The 16,104-nt window shown below is 48.7% G+C and overlaps 1 protein-coding gene and 1 pseudogene across 1 annotated transcript; one reads left to right on the forward strand and one right to left on the reverse strand.

Moving 5' to 3' along the window:
• The window catches only part of LOC115117698 (neuroligin-2-like), a 104,080-nt pseudogene that overhangs the window by 6,421 nt on the left and 81,555 nt on the right, over window positions 1–16,104 (forward strand).
• LOC135562537 (basic proline-rich protein-like) lies at window positions 13,019–15,658 on the reverse strand. The gene has a single exon (XM_065005038.1). It carries the CDS (start codon window positions 15,656–15,658, stop codon window positions 13,019–13,021), a length of 2,640 nt encoding a protein of 879 aa, XP_064861110.1.

The raw sequence follows: 16,104 nt of genomic DNA on the forward strand, positions 1-16,104 counted from the left end.
TGATGTGCTCTAGTTAAAGCATGCAATGCTCCCTGAAGGTGAGCATCTGGCCTCCCAGATTATGATGTATAATATAACAAGCATCTGAACTAATGCAGGCTACTAACCATTTATCAAAAGGCTGCTGAGCCTGATCAAGACTTGGTTCAATTTAAAGCTCACGCTCCATCATTAAGGCCTCTTATAGATATTCTACAAGTTCATTTCAAACCATTGATGTATGTGGTGATGATTGTGGAATGGTATATTGATTGTTTATGTTACAGCAACATGGAGTGCCCTTGAGACAGATGATTATGATTGGGTGCCCCCCCCACCCTCCTCATAACTAATCTATGCTAGTCACTTCCTACTATATAGTCTTCTGTAGCTCAGTTGCTGGAACTTGACACTTACAATGAAGGATAGTGGGTTCGATTCCCGGAACCACCCGAACATAAAATGTATGTACGCTTAACTATAATTTGCTTTGGATAAAAGTGTCTGCTAAATGGCATATATTATTATATTATAACCATCTCTACATCATCCCTGACACAACAATCTCCATACCGTATCACATAACCATCTCTACATCATCCTATATCACTACCCATATTTCATTCTCAGGCTCTTATATAACACAGAGGCAGGTGCTGAAGACACATTTCACTCTGGAAATGTTACAAGAGAGAGAGAGAGAGAGTCAAAGTTGTCAACGAAGCCACTGATAGGTAAAAATGTTGACCTCTAAACCAAACATTTGGTGAAACCGTGATAGGACCAGATACAAAAGAGTGCTTTTATGCTGACTATGATATAAAACCACCAATCCACGATGAGACCGTTTGGAAAATTGTCTTTTTCTGTCTTATCTTGTGGAAATTATTACCTTTTGTGGTTTCTCATTTCTCTAAAACACTCAGCAGCACTTTGAGTTTCTCTATTTCAGATGAACTGCAATAACATGAAGTGTGTACTTTATGACCAGAGTCACTGTCAGTTACAAAGCCAATGACATCATCAGCAATAAATGCCATGGCAGCATGACATAATGTATATGATGAGATCAATGTTCATATGGCCCATATTGCAGCATATATGACATATGGCTTGCACTTCTGCTCTCCTCAACATCATGTGTCTCAGAGGACATAACATGAGTGTACAAAACATTAAGACCACCTGCTCCTTCCATGACATAGACTGACCAGGTGAATCCAGGTGAAAGCTATGACCCCTTATTGATGTCACTTGTTAAATCCACTTCAATCAGTGAAGATGAAGAGGAGGAGACAGGTTAAAGAAGGATGTTTAAGCCTTGAGACAATTGAGACATGGAGTGTGTATGTGTGCCATTCAGAGGGTGAATGGACAAGACAAAATATTTAAGTGCCTTTGAACAGGATATGGTAGAGGGTGCCAGGTGCACTGGTTTGAGTGTGTCAAGAACTGCAACGCTGCTGGGTTTTTCACATTCAACAGTTTCCCGTGTGTATGTCCAAAGGACATCGAGCCAACTTGACACAACTGTGGCGTCAACATGGGCCAAAATCCCTGTAGAATGCTTTCGATAACTTGTAGAGTCCATGCCCCGATGAATTTAAGCTGTTTTGAGGGCAAAATTGGGTGCAACTCAATATTAGGAAGGTGTACTGAATGTACAAAACACTATTCCGAATATTTTGTATACTCATTGTACGTAGATCACTGCTCTGCTCTCATACATGAGCTATGGTGATATTTATGAGTTGACTTGAGCCCTCTGGACATTTCCCATACTGTTAGCCTTAGCCATGACTTGCCTACGGGCGGAGAGAGATAAATGAGGTGTATGGAGATTACCAGGCTGACTCGAAATGATCTTGTCCAACAGCAATTTCATAAAAATAAATAAATAATTGCATTACAAGAGTGGCCCCCAAACATTCTTGCCACCTCATGCAGCGATATGACGTCACATAATAATTTGCGCATTTAATTTGAGTGTCTTCCCCACATAAATCAGTAAATGGATCTGTTGCTAAAACAAAGCAAACTTAAAAATACATAAGTTTTAGAAAATATTGAAAAACCTAATTTAAAGATGTTTTCTGCTGCCAGAGAGATATACAGTGCCCCGAGAGAGCCGCTGTAGAGAAACGTGAAGGGTGCCTTCCTGCTTAAGTCTTTAGCACCTTTAGTCTTTCAGCACCTCCCCCCGTGGACGGAGACAGGTTGAAGAGGAGCGTTTCAGGCATTCCAAATTCGGATATCAAATAGAAACTTTCATTTTGCATAGTTCAGGTTCTCGGCCAAGACTGGCATAGAAAAACAATCCCAACTATCAGCAATAAAACGAATACAAATATTGCTTGTCTTATTTATCGGTGTAGAAGTGATACGATGCCAGTCTACCTCCAAATAGGTCAATTATTTCTGCTTCATTGGTTTTCATTGCACATAGTTGCATATTTTGTTGCCCCTATGGGGCACCTCACGTGTTCTATATCGGACATTGCTAAAAAAAAAGATATCCAGCCATCACCTCATCAACTCTTTGGCCAACTAAAAATAAGATTAATGTGTATAGATGTGAACTCTGTAAGCTACACACACATATTAAATCATTAAGATATTGCAAACGTTATTGGGTTTGAGTCAAGGGATAGAGAGCAAATCTTGTATCTGCTACAGACCTGAGTGACATGCATCTGGCTCCTCAGGAAAAACATATCAAGCCAGGCCAACCTACCAACCCCGAATATTTAAGCAATACGGCCCTAGAAGGTGTGGTATATGGCCAATATACCACGGCTAAGGGCTGTTCTTAGGCCAACGCAACGTGGCATTTACCACAAACACCCTCAAGTGCCCTATTTCTATTATAAACTGGTTACCAATGTAATTAGAGGGGTAAAAATAAATGCTTTTGTCATACCCCTGGTATACAGTCTGATATAATGTACCACAGCAGTCAGCGAATCGGCATTCAGTGCTCGAACCACCCAGTTTATAATACACAAGTTAGCACCGGTTAAAGCTATAACGTTGAAATGCCTATTTACTCTGTTCCATCTCACACCACTGACTATTCTGTCCATGCTAGGGTCGGGTGTGTAGGTGCTAATGCTAGCTAAGTCCACTATAAGACAGGAGGTGACTGGGGGTGTGTTGTTACTGACCCTTAAGACAAAGGGGAGAGGATTGTAACCCCATTTAAGACACGTTTTGTCAGAATTCTAATTCTTGTCCTGAGAGAGAGGAGGTGGCAGGGAGAGCAAGAGTGTGTGTGTGTGTGTGTGTGTGTGTGTGTGTGTGTGTGTGTGTGTGTGTGTGTGTGTGTGTGTGTGTGTGTGTGTGTGTGTGTGTGTGTGTGTCACAGGAGGTTGGTGGCACCATAATTGGGAAGGATGGGCTCGTGGTAATGACTGGAGTGGAATTGGTGGAAGGGTATCAAATGGAAACCATGTGTTTGATGCCATCCCATTTGCGCCGTTTCAGACATTATTATGAGCTGTCCTCCCCTCAGCAGCCTCCGCTGTGTGTGTGTGTGTGTGTGTGTGTGTGTGTGTGTGTGTGTGTGTGTGTGTGTGTGTGTGTGTGTGTGTGTGTGTGTGTGTGTTGTGCATGTGATCAACCTCATTAGTCAAATGCATACAGTAAATTGCTTCTATCTTTTAATTTCAGGCTTAATCAGCATTACTTTGCAAACTACTGTATAGTAATGTTGCTAAAGCCAATCATAACAATCCTTGGTTAACTAAATTAAGGCCTAGATTCAATCGGTGTCGCGGATGATCCTCGCTATAGTTTGATTGAAATTTAAAGGCAATGTTCCTGTGTTTGCAGAGACCGCTTATGTCATGCAATAAAATGCCAATTAATTACTTAAAAATCATACAATGATTTTCTGTATTTTTGTTTTAGATTCCGTCTCTCACAGTTGAAGTGTACCTATGATAAAAATTACAGACCTCTACATGCCTTGTAAGTAGGAAAACCTGCAACATCGGCAGTGTATCAAATACTTGTTCTCCCCACTGTAAATCGGCAGTGTATCAAATACTTGTTCTCCCCACTGTATGTCTGCTCAATTGGAAAGAACCTTAATTTAAATCATGCTATAACGCAGATCTTCCGCGGTATGGACGGAATCTAGCCCCAAATAAAATTAGTAGCTGAAAAGCTACTAAAGTTAGTAAAGTTTTACCTGAACATTTCCACAATATCTCTTTCGTCCTAGCTCCCAAACTCTAATTTTACAATGGTCTTTTTAAGGTCCGACAGCAGTGTTGGACAGTCTTTTTTTTTTTTTACAAAGTATGAAATATAATAGAACCCTCTATCTCCCTCCAATTTCTAGTGAGTTTCTAGTGAGTTTCTAGTGAGTGAATGTGATTTATAAAGCCATTGAGATCCCCCAGCTTCTGCCCTCCAATGGAAACGCTCATAATGTAATTACTTTGCAAGATGGATGGAGCCCATCCAGGATGCCCTGGACCCCCAGCTAAATCAAAGCCCTCTTTCTGTCGGGTCGAGAACCGCTCGCAAGAACAGCTCACGCGTCAGAAATGAGTGTACCTCCCATTCACGCTTTCCCCCAGCATCACTCATACATCCTCCTCTCGCCTACTCTCATCCGTTCAACGCCACTCTGTGCCATAGATCAGGCCCCCACAGCAGCACCACTGAGAGAGGGAGGGAGGTAGACAGAGAGAAGGGGGAGACTGAGATGCAGTTGTGTACCGTAGTAGTGGACACTGCATGACTGCCTTCACTGCATGACTTTGCCTTCACTGCATGACTGCCTTCACTGCATGACTCTGCCTTCACTGCATGACTGCCTTCACTGCATGACGTTGCCTTCACTGCATGACTGCCTTCACTGCATGACTCTGCCTTCACTGCATGACTGCCTTCACTGCATGACTTTGCCTTCACTGCATGACTGCCTTCACTGCATGACTCTGCCTTCACTGCATGACTGCCTTCACTGCATGACTCTGCCTTCACTGCATGACTGCCTTCTCATTCAAATATATTGTATGAAAGTGTTGCCAGCTTTAGGAAATGCAATCCCATTCTCTCTCTCTCTCTCTCTCTCTCTCTCTCTCTCTCTCTCTCTCTCTCTCTCTCTCTCTCTCTCTCTCCCCTGATCCCAGATGTAACTCCCCTGCCTATTTCCCAGGACTAATCCCCCCTGTGTTGGAGGGGGCATGCCTTTAAAGAAGGCAGCAGTATTGCCCCTAGGCATGGACCGCTTTACTGTAATGTGAGCGTGTTTGGCAAGTGAAGGTACGCAGGGGCTGTGGCTCTTTTAATCCATGATGAAGTGTAGTTGTTGCATTTGAAATGGCTCAGAGTGAATACCCCTCCTGAGACCCAGCCCTGATCCCCAAGCTCTATAGGTACACCACTTACCCACACACACAGACCACCAACCCATGTAACACCTGCCTGCACACAACCTGAGGCCTGAGGGAACACACTTAATGTGTTGTGACAAGTGTTATGAAATGTAATGTCATGTCATATTTTATATTGTATATAACTTGGAAGCCTTGGAAGCAGCTAATGGGGATCTTTAATGAATACAAACCTGCAACATTCAGTCATATTCATCATCTCTCAGCTTGAATAATTTGATCAAATCTCCATGTTTTAATTGTTTCCATGTACATTTTGAAAGGTACAAGTACAGCTCAAATCTATTCCAAATGTCTATTATCCTTCTATCAAGTAGAAGATAAAACATCAGGTCATTAAGCAGTCATAGAGGACCTGGCATGACATTTGAACGCACCCAATACCGTCACACAGTTGACCTGACTTCACACGAATACAATGGGTCAGTTAGACTGTGCTCACTGCCCTCTGTTTTATCAGGATCAAGTGGGGTTCATTATTAAACGTTTCAGACCATTTGTCTCAGCCAGGATCGCTCTCCTTAAATTAGCCTTGGCTAGAGGGGAAGCAGCTGTCAAACTGCTCACACTCTCCCCACACATAAAAAACCTCACCTAGTTTGCTGCCTAGATAAACAGTAATTAGTGTGTGGCCAGATTGTTCATACCAGTGCACTTCAGTAACACGCACATTGGTACACGGATGCCAGGACAGATGCAGAAACACACTCTGACACTTATAAGTACTGCGTACTGTACAATTCTCGGGCATTTTATCTGGGCGTGGGTGTGTGTGCGTGGGGGAGTCGCTGGCTGGTGTGTGTGCTGCTGGTGATGAGAGTAAAGACAAGTGTTCACCGTGGGGCGACACATTGATTGTCTGGCCTAACGGAGGCAGAGAGACTTTTTTTCTCACCTTCTCTTCTGCCCACTGTTTTACATCCCCCGTCTCCTTCCCTTGTTCGTTAATAACACCCTCCACTCCCGCTTCCTTAGAGTCACCTTAATGGACTTTTAGTTGATTATTCATGAGCTTGTTTATCTGATTGTTTCCCTCATGCTGTGACTTGTAGGGATGCATTCTGGGAGATATAAATTACACACAAAAAATCTAATCTGAACAGTCTTACATCTCCTTCTCACTGGCCCCTCTAGGATTCCTGTAGACAGAAACTTTTCAAATAGACTATTTTGAAGTCCTGGTTGAACTTTGGGTTAATTACAATAATAACCTTAAGTGGGGCACTTTGTTTAGTTGTAATCTCTAAATTCACCCTGGCTGGAGTGAGATGGGGTTTGAGGGTAGAGGGTGATGGACCGGGGCTGTAGTGCCTGAGCCCTTTTCAGAGTGGAGCTGCTTGAAGTGGGAGCTCACGCTGAACAGAGGGAATTCTGGGATGAAGCTCCCGCCCTTCATGAAGGATGACAGCACAGTGGTTCAGTGTAATTATGAGGTCAACCTGAAATTAACACTGGAACAAGAAATGGCATGCTAAAATGATTATTTTCTCAGACAGATTAACCTTCAGTGGGATATTGCTGTCCAGAACAGATTAGCTAAGAATAGATTGAACTAAGAATCAGAAGAGTTTCAGTCGGAGTGGGAGAGGAGAGGGGATATTACACTCCACTGTAGATTAACCAGGAATAGATGAACTAAGAATAACATTGGAGTTGAATTACCCAGCTTTCAGTATTACTGTACTTGCAGTAAATCAACAGTGTGTGTGAGTGTTTTCTGCTCATAGAAACGGACACCTGAGTTGCTACGGATTGAAACAAGCATTAGTTCTCCCAGAGACATTGCCTTCTGTTTTGTGGCCTGCTAAGCTGCTTGTCATCCACAGACGTGCGTTAGTACAGGAGAACAGAACAGCTTGACAGTTGAAACAGTGCATGTGTTTTTCAGCACCGGCGGCAGAGACAAAGAGGCTTATGACACGCTGTTTTTCAAACGCCGCCATTCTGCAGGGGGTTTCACAGTTCAATTTGACCATTCGTCCTCTTAAACACAGCTGTAAAACTGTCCTGGAGGCAGACGGTATTACTACATCAAACAGCCTCACCTGACAGAGCCGCAATGACTGTTAGGCCAATTACAGGACACAGCCCTGGCCGATACACACACACATTCAACTACACACTCTATTCTACTGATGGGGCTGCTGATGACGCTAACTTCTGACCCTTTTGTGGTCGGTAGGGAATTTTCATCACACTCAATTTCAACACATATTGTAGGCCTATGTGGTAGGCCTGGACAATATGGCTGATGGATGTATGAAACTGAAGCTGGTTCCATTGCTTCCCTTTGCCTATCCTTGGAGATGCAGATATCATTCTCTTTCTTATTGTGTGAGGTGATCGTGGAATCATTTGAGATTCTTGCTTACACTAGCCCCTCCCCCTGCAGTCAGTACTCAGCATCTTGTGTGAGAGTGCACGTGTGTGAGAGTGCGCGTGTGTGAGAGTGCGCGTGTGTGAGAGTGCGTGTGTGTCTGTATGTGTCTGTAGCTCTCACACACTCCGAGAGCTGGGCGGGCAGTGGGGAGGGAAGTCTGTCTGTCAGACTGCAGGCCCTGTTGGACGTGACCCTAACCCACGCTAAGCTAATCAATAAGGGCCCACGAGTGGGATTCCTCCCCAGGAGCTAAATGTTAATTCTAGCACTCCGCTTGGCCAGAACACACAACACACAACATCCTCCTTGACTGAGTGACATCAGCATACATACAGACATACACACACATACATGCATGCTTTTACACGTATGTTGTGTCCCGAAGAGAGTAATATCTTTGAGTGATTGATGAGCTGACCTTATCATGCTGATATATAAATAAACCTATCTCTTGGAGACTCTCTGTGTTTGTGTGTGTGCCTGTGCCTGTGCAGGGAGGTAGTCTATGTTCATCTGCCCCCTGCAACATAATGAGCTGCAGGGCTCTTATTGAAGAGGAAATGTAAGCACTTTTTATTGACAGCTCCTGGGTGTGTAATTCATCATGCTGTCTGGAACCAGTGGAGCCCTGCCGTCTCCAGCATAGGCCCATGCTATCGGTTGCTATGGAGTCCGTGCTCCGACTGCCAGCAACTCATACCACAACATCACTGCTCTAATCTGCTCTCCATGCTGCTGCATACCTACACTTTATCCTTCTGTCCTGCTTACTGATTGGTCAAGGAATGACCACACTTATTTTGCTAGTACTTCTACTATTAAGTAGGAATGTGAATGACACAGACAAAATGGCAGCCAAAAAGCGTCCCTTCCTGTAAATGATTTTTTCTGTGTCGTGAAGTTCAGAACACGTGAACATTGAGATCATAAACCCTGGAGAGACTGGAGATGACATGATTCCTCCTCAGAGGGTTGTTAGTAACGTTGCTAAGAAACCAAGTGGTGATTTGACCAGAATACATTTTGACATTCATTTTGTTTTATGGCGGTGGATCCTTTCTCATGAAAGTGATAATATCATGTGTATGGCTGGGGGGGGGGGGGGGGGGGGGTTGCTGCTAATATTATGCTCCAGCTGTGTAGCCCATATTCACGATACAGCCTAGCGCTGCGTCTTGTGTGTTATCCCTGCCCTGTTATCCAGTGGAGGGTAATATCCCCTCTCCTCTCGTAACTACCCAGCGCTCCTTTCATCCTGCTCTGTAACCGTGGAGATGGGAAACAGGGTGATAAATGGGGTGTTTGTGAAGGTGTGGTCCATGTAGTGTTGTTTTGTTTAATCATATTCCAGCTTCTCTTTGTTATGTCCTGTTTTGTTTTTCAGGTGGGGGGGTGTGGGGTTAAAAAAACAACAAATCCATATTAATGAAATCTAAATTCAGCCCACCAGCCAAGTGCGATATGCAGCAGGCCCTAACTGTGTCTGATAAATATGCATGGCTAAGGACATTTGACGATCTCCAATAATCAGAGCAAAGACAGCGAGATCTCATTACAAATACAATGGCGACTCATATCTGGAAGCAGTTGTGATGAATATACACCCCGAGAGACACGTACAGTATGTCATTACGTCAACGCCAAGGCCACAGCAGCACCCTAACATTGAGAAACACATCTACACGTAGATCGATACATAAATCCCTAGTTATCAAGTATAGGAATTCCAATGGTCCACTACTCCATCTCAAAAACCAATGGGCTAAAACCTACATCTTGAAATGTGTCATGCTTTATCATAATCTCTGTCCTGATACCCTCATATACAATGTGACATAGGAAGATGTACTCTGGCTTTTCCACCTGTCAAACTGGGATCATAATCCTCATCGTACTTCATTGTTTTAATGGGCTGTATTTAAATAGGACAGTTCATTGTTTGCTGGCAAGATGGCATATCGGTCAAAAGGTCTCTCATCCGAGTGTAAATCTCTGTCCGTCTGTGAATACCTGATGGTCAAATGCTGAGCCAGAGGATTGGGTAATCTCGCTCTCCGAGACCAACATGAGTAAGGTCTTTAATCAGGTCAACACCCGCAAGGCGCGGGGCCCGACGGTATTCCAAGGCGTGTTCTCAGAGTATGCACAGAACAGCTGGCAGGCATACTCACGGTCATTTTCAACCTCCCATTGTCCCAGTCTGTAATCCCCACGCTTTAAGATGCCTTCCATCGTTCCTGTTCCTGAGAACTCTAAGGCTTCATGCCACAATGACCACCGCCCTGTAGAACTCACATCTGTAATCATGAAGAGCTTTGAGAGGCTGGTTATGGCACACATTAACTCCACCATCCCAGCCACCCTATACGCACTCCAATTTGCATACCGCCCCAACATATCCATAGACAACGCAATCTCAATTGCACTCCACACTGCCCTCTCCCACCTAGTTAAGAGGAATACTGACTGGCTTGCATCACTGCTTGGTGTGGCAATAGCCCCACCCTCATTCTCATGGCGAACAGAGGGTGGTGCGGACAGCCCAGTACATCACTGGTGCCTAGCTACCTGCCATCCAGGAACTCTATATCAGGCGGGGTGAAAGGAAGGCCTGGAAAATTGTTAAAGATTCCAGCCACCCAAGCCATGGACTGTTCTCTCTGATCCACACTGCAAGTCTGACGCCAACAGGCTCCTATACAGCTTCTATTCCCAAGCCATAAAACTGCAATAGCTGGCTAACAAAATGGATAACAAAATGGCTACACGCACTATATGAGTTGACCCTTGTATTTTATTTTTATTTCTATGCACACTCACAGGGCCCTACACACTCACAGGGCCCTACACACTCACACACACTGACACTCCAACACACACACAAACACTCCATAATTTGCTCACACACACATAATATCCACATAGTTACACTGACTCCACACACCCACATACCCACTCACATACAATTATCATGTATGCCGCTGCTCCTCTGTTTATCACATAACCTGATACCTAGTCACCTTACCCGATACATACACTTTATAGCCAAAAGTATGTGGACAACTGCTCTTCGAACATCTCATTCCAAAATCCTGAATATGGAGTTGTTCCCCCCTTTGCTGCTATAACAGCCTCCACTCTTCTGGGAAGGCTTTCCACTAGATGTTGGAACCTTGCTGCGTGGACTTGCTTCCATTCAGTCGCAAGAGCTTTAGTGAGGTCGGGCACTGATGTTGGGCATCTAGACCAGTTCATCCCAAAGGTGTTTAATGGGATGGAGGTCAGGGCTCTGTGCAGGCCAGTTCTTCCATACCGATATCGACAAACCATTTCTGTGTGGACCTCACTTTGTGCACAGAGTCATTGTCATGCTGAAACAGGAAAGGGCCTTCCCCCAAACTGTTACCACAAAGTTGGAAGCACAGAATCATGTAGAATGTCATTATATGCTGTAGAGTTAAGATTTTGCTTCACTGGAACTAAGGGGCCCAGCCTGAACCATGAAAAACAACGCCTGACCATTATTCCTTATCCACCAAACTTTACAGTTGGCACTATGCATTGGGGCAGGTATCGTTCTCCTGGCATCCGCCAAACCCAGATTAGTCTTTCGGACTGCCAGATGGTGAAGCGTGATTCATCACTCCAGAAAATGTGTTTCCACTGCTCAAGATTGCATTTGCGGCAAGCTTTACACCACTCCAACCGACTGTTGGCATTGTGCATGGTGATCTTAGGCTTGTGTGCGGCTGCTCGGCCATGGAAACCCATTTCATGAAGCTCCAGGTGAACAGTTCTTGTCCCGACGTTGCTTCCAGAGGCAGTATGGAACTCAGTAGTGAGTGTTGCAACCGAGGACAGAGAATGTTTGACGCACTATGTACTTCAGCACTCGACGTTCCCGTTCTGTGAGCTTGTGGTCTACCACTTTGCGGCTGAGCCGATGTTTCTACTAGACGTTTCCAATTCACAATAACAGCACTTACTGTACAGTTGACAGCGGCAGCTCTAGCAGGGCAGACATTTGATGAACTGACCTGTTGGAAAGGTTGTATCCTATGACGGTGCCACATTGAAAGTCACTGAGCTCTTCAGCACGGGCCATTCTACTACCAATATTTGTATATGGAGATTGTATGGCTGTGTGCTCGATTATATACATGTGGCTGAAATATCCGAATCCAGTCATTTAAAGGGGTGTCCACATCATTTTGGCCATGTACTCTATCTACCTCTATCACTCCAGTATCCCTGCACATTGTAAATATGGTACTGGAACTGACTCACCCTGTATATAGTATGCTTACTTACTTTATCCTGTTTTTCTTATTTGTTATTTTTATTTCTTGTGTGTTTTTATTCTACCTTATGTTATTTTTAGTATTACATTGTTATTGATTACTGCATTGTTGGGGTTAGAGTTCGCAAGAAAGTTATTTCACTGTACTTGTGCATGTGACATTAGAACTTGAAACTTAATTGGTTGGCACCTGACTCCTTCCTCCGCCTCTCCACTTGGCAGCCTGAGATACAAACCTAAGAACGTCTTTTCAAATCACACATTCTCACTCCATTACGACCCACACTATATTTTATCTTTTAACAACAGATTCAGCGTGTCATATATCTCACTTTGTCCATTTATCACAGTATTGCGCTTATTTTTCCATTTAATAGTTCAATATATTTCTCTCCTTTTTGTAAGGAATACACATACTATATCCCCAACTCAGTTGAATTTGTAGGCTACAGTATAGTCATTTACATCCACACAGTATAGCTGTGTAATTTACTGTGAGACACCGTTACAGACCGTGCCTGTATTAAAATGGGAGTCAGATGCTTGGTAATAGATGGAGTTGTCTTTATTGGCTCCTTTCTCCCTTCCCTCAGAAGGGAGAAAGGAGTGTGGAGGCGGTGTGGGGTGGAGGGGCTGTGTGGAGGTGAGGTGGAGAGGGGCTGTCTGGAGGTGGAGTGGAGAGGGGCTGTGTGGAGGTAGGGTGGATGGGCTGTCTGGAGGTGAGGTCGGGTCGGGGGGCTGTGTGGTGGGGTGGGGTTTGGGGGGCTGTCTGGAGGTGGAGTGGAGAGCAGCTGTCTGGAGGTGCGGTGGAGAGGGGCTGTCTGGAGGTGAGGTCGGGTCAGGGGGCTGTGTGGTGAGGTGGGGTTGGGGTTGGGGGGCTGTCTGGAGGTGCGGTGGAGAGCAGCTGTCTGGAGGTGCGTTGGAGAGGGGCTGTCTGGAGGTGAGGTCGGGTCAGGGGGCTGTGTGGTGGGGTTGGGGTTGGGGGGCTGTCTGGAGGTGGAGTGGAGAGCAGCTGTCTGGAGGTGCCGTGGAGAGGGGCTGTCTGGAGGTGCGGTGGGGTGGGGGGCTGTGTGGAGGTGAGGTCGGGTCTGTCTGGAGATGGGTGGGGGGCTGGGGGCTGTGTGGAGGTGGGGGGCTAATTGGAGGTCGAGTTGGTGTGGCAGGGGCTGTTTGGAGGTGGGGGGCTAATTTGAGGTCGAGTTGGGGTGGCAGGGGGCTGTTTGGAGGTGGGGTGGCAGGGGGCTGTGTGGAGGTGGGTTGGGGGGCTGTGTGGAGGTGGGGTGGCGAGGGGCTGTGTGGAGGTGGGGTGGCGGGGGCTGTGGGGCTGTTGGGGGGCTGTGTGGAGGTGGGTGGCGGGGGCTGTGTGGTGGGGTGGGGTGGCTGAGGGGCTGTGTGGAGGTGGGGTGGGGTGGCGAGGGGCTGTGTGGAGGTGGGGTGGCGGGGGCTGTGTGGAGGTGGGTTGGGGGGGGCTGTGTGGAGGTGGGGTGGCGAGGGGCTGTGGAGGTGGGGTGGCAGGGGGCTGTGTGGAGGTGGGGTGGCGGGGGCTGTGTGGAGGTGGGGTGGCAGGGGGCTGTGTGGAGGTGGGGTGGCAGGGGGCTGTGTGGAGGTGGGGTGGCGGGGGCTGTGTGGAGGTGGGGTGGCAGGGGGCTGTGTGGAGGTGGGGTGGCAGGGGGCTGTGTGGAGGTGGGGTGGCGGGGGGCTGTGTGGAGGTGCGGTGGAGAGGGGCTGTCTGGAGGTGGAGTGGAGAGCAGCTGTCTGGAGGTGCGTTGGAGAGGGGCTGTCTGGAGGTGAGGTCGGGTCAGGGGGCTGTGTGGTGGGGTGGGGTTGGGGTTGGGGGGCTGTCTGGAGGTGGATTGGAGAGCAGCTGTCTGGAGGTGCCGTGGAGAGGGCTGCCTGGAGGTGCGGCGGGGTGGAGGGGCTGTGTGGAGGTAGGGTGGATGGGCTGTCTGGAGGTGAGGTCGGGTTGGGGGCTGTGTGGTGGGGTGGGGTTGGGGTTGGGGGGCTGTCTGGAGGTGGAGTGGAGAGCAGCTGTCTGGAGGTGCCGTGGAGAGGGGCTGTCTGGAGGTGCGGTGGGGTGGGGGGCTGTGTGGAGGTAGGGTGGATGGGCTGTCTGGAGGTGAGGTCGGGTCTGTCTGGAGGTGGGGGGGGCTGGTGGAGGTCGAGTTGGAGTGGCAGGGGGCTGTTTGGAGGTGGGGGGCTAATTTGAGGTCGAGTTGGGGTGGCAGGGGGCTGTTTGGAGGTGGGGTGGCAGGGGGCTGTGTGGAGGTGGGTTGGGGGCTGTGTGGAGGTGCGGTGGAGAGGGGCTGTCTGGAGGTGGGAGTGGCAGGGAGCTGTGTGGAGGTAGGGTGGATGGGCTGTCTGGAGGTGAGGTCGGGTCGGGGGGCTGTGTGGTGGGGTGGGGTTGGGGTTGGGGGGCTGTCTGGAGGTGGAGTGGAGAGCAGCTGTCTGGAGGTGCCGTGGAGAGGGGCTGTCTGGAGGTGCGGTGGGGTGGGGGGGCTGTGTGGAGGTAGGGTGGATGGGCTGTCTGGAGGTGAGGTCGGGCGCTGTGTGGAGGTGGGGTGGCAGGGGGCTGTGTGGAGGTGGGGTGGCGAGGGGCTGTGTGGAGGTGGGTTGGGGGAGCTGTGTGGAGGTGGGTTGGGGCGCTGTGTGGAGGTGGGGTGGCAGGGGGCTGTGTGGAGGTGGGGTGGCAGGGAGCTGTGTGGAGGTGGGTTGGGGGCGCTGTGTGGAGGTGGGGTGGCAGGGGGCTGTCTGGAGGTGCGTTGGAGAGGGGCTGTCTGGAGGTGGAGTGGAGAGCAGCTGTCTGGAGGTGCGTTGGAGAGGGGGCTGTCTGGAGGTGCGGCGGGGTGGAGGGGCTGTGTGGAGGTAGGGTGGATGGGCTGTCTGGAGGTGAGGTCGGGTCGGGGGGCTGTGTGGTGGGGTGGGGTTGGGGTTGGGGGAGGCTGTCTGGAGGTGGAGTGGAGAGCAGCTGTCTGGAGGTGCCGTGGAGAGGGGCTGTCTGGAGGTGCGGTGGGGTTGGGGGCTGTGTGGAGGTAGGGTGGATGGGCTGTCTGGAGGTGAGGTCGGGTCTGTCTGGAGGTGGGGGGGGGGGGCAGGGGGCTGTGGGGGGGGGCTAATTGGAGGTCGAGTTGGGGTGGCAGGGGCTGTTTGGAGGTGGGGTGGCAGGGGCTGTGTGGAGGTGGGGTTGCAGGGGGCTGTGTGGAGGTGGGGTGGCAGGGGGCTGTGTGGAGGTGGGTTGGGGGCGCTGTGTGGAGGTGGGGTGGCAGGGGGCTGTGTGGAGGTGGGGTGGCAGGGAGCTGTGTGGAGGTGGGGTGGCAGGGGGCTGTGTGGAGGTGGGGTGGCAGGGGGCTGTGTGGAGGTGGGGTGGCAGGCGGCTGTGTGGAGGTGGGGTGGCAGGGGGCTGTGTGGAGGTGGGGTGGCAGGGGGCTGTGTGGAGGTGGGGTGGCAGGGGGCTGTCTGGAGGTGGGGTGGCAGGGGGCTGTGTGGAGGTGGGGTGGCAGGGGGCTGTGTGGAGGTGGGGTGGCGGGGGGCTGTGTGGAGGTGGGGTGGTGGGTATTCTGCAGACAGTGAGCGCCAGCCACATAAAGCCTTCATCACTTCTAAACTGCTCCATCTCCCAAAGCCAGGGCCAGATTAGCACTGCCAATTCGAGTTTAACCATGAGAAGACAGGAACCAACTAAACAGAGCTGTGATGGTGAAGCCAACAGATTCACCAAAGGGGGAGAGTGAGAGGTGTCACGCTATTTGATTTATTTTGATATATGTGTCAACAGGTTTTTATTGCTGTCGTGTTCTCTGAGTCAAATCGATTACTTCAAAGTGCCGTAGCATGGATGGATATCTAAGACTTGTACATGTGGGCTCCCGAGTGACGCAGGGTTCTAGGGCACTGCGTGTCAGTGTGAGGTGTCACTGCAGTCCCTGGTTCAAATCCAGGCTCCATCACATCCGGCTGTGATTGGGAGTCCCATAGGGCACTGCACAATTGTCCGGGGTAGGCCGTCATTGTAATTAAGAATGTGTTCTTAACTGACTTGC

The sequence above is a fragment of the Oncorhynchus nerka genome, linkage group LG19, assembly GCF_034236695.1.
Source record: "Oncorhynchus nerka isolate Pitt River linkage group LG19, Oner_Uvic_2.0, whole genome shotgun sequence".
Classification (NCBI taxonomy): domain Eukaryota; kingdom Metazoa; phylum Chordata; class Actinopteri; order Salmoniformes; family Salmonidae; genus Oncorhynchus; species Oncorhynchus nerka.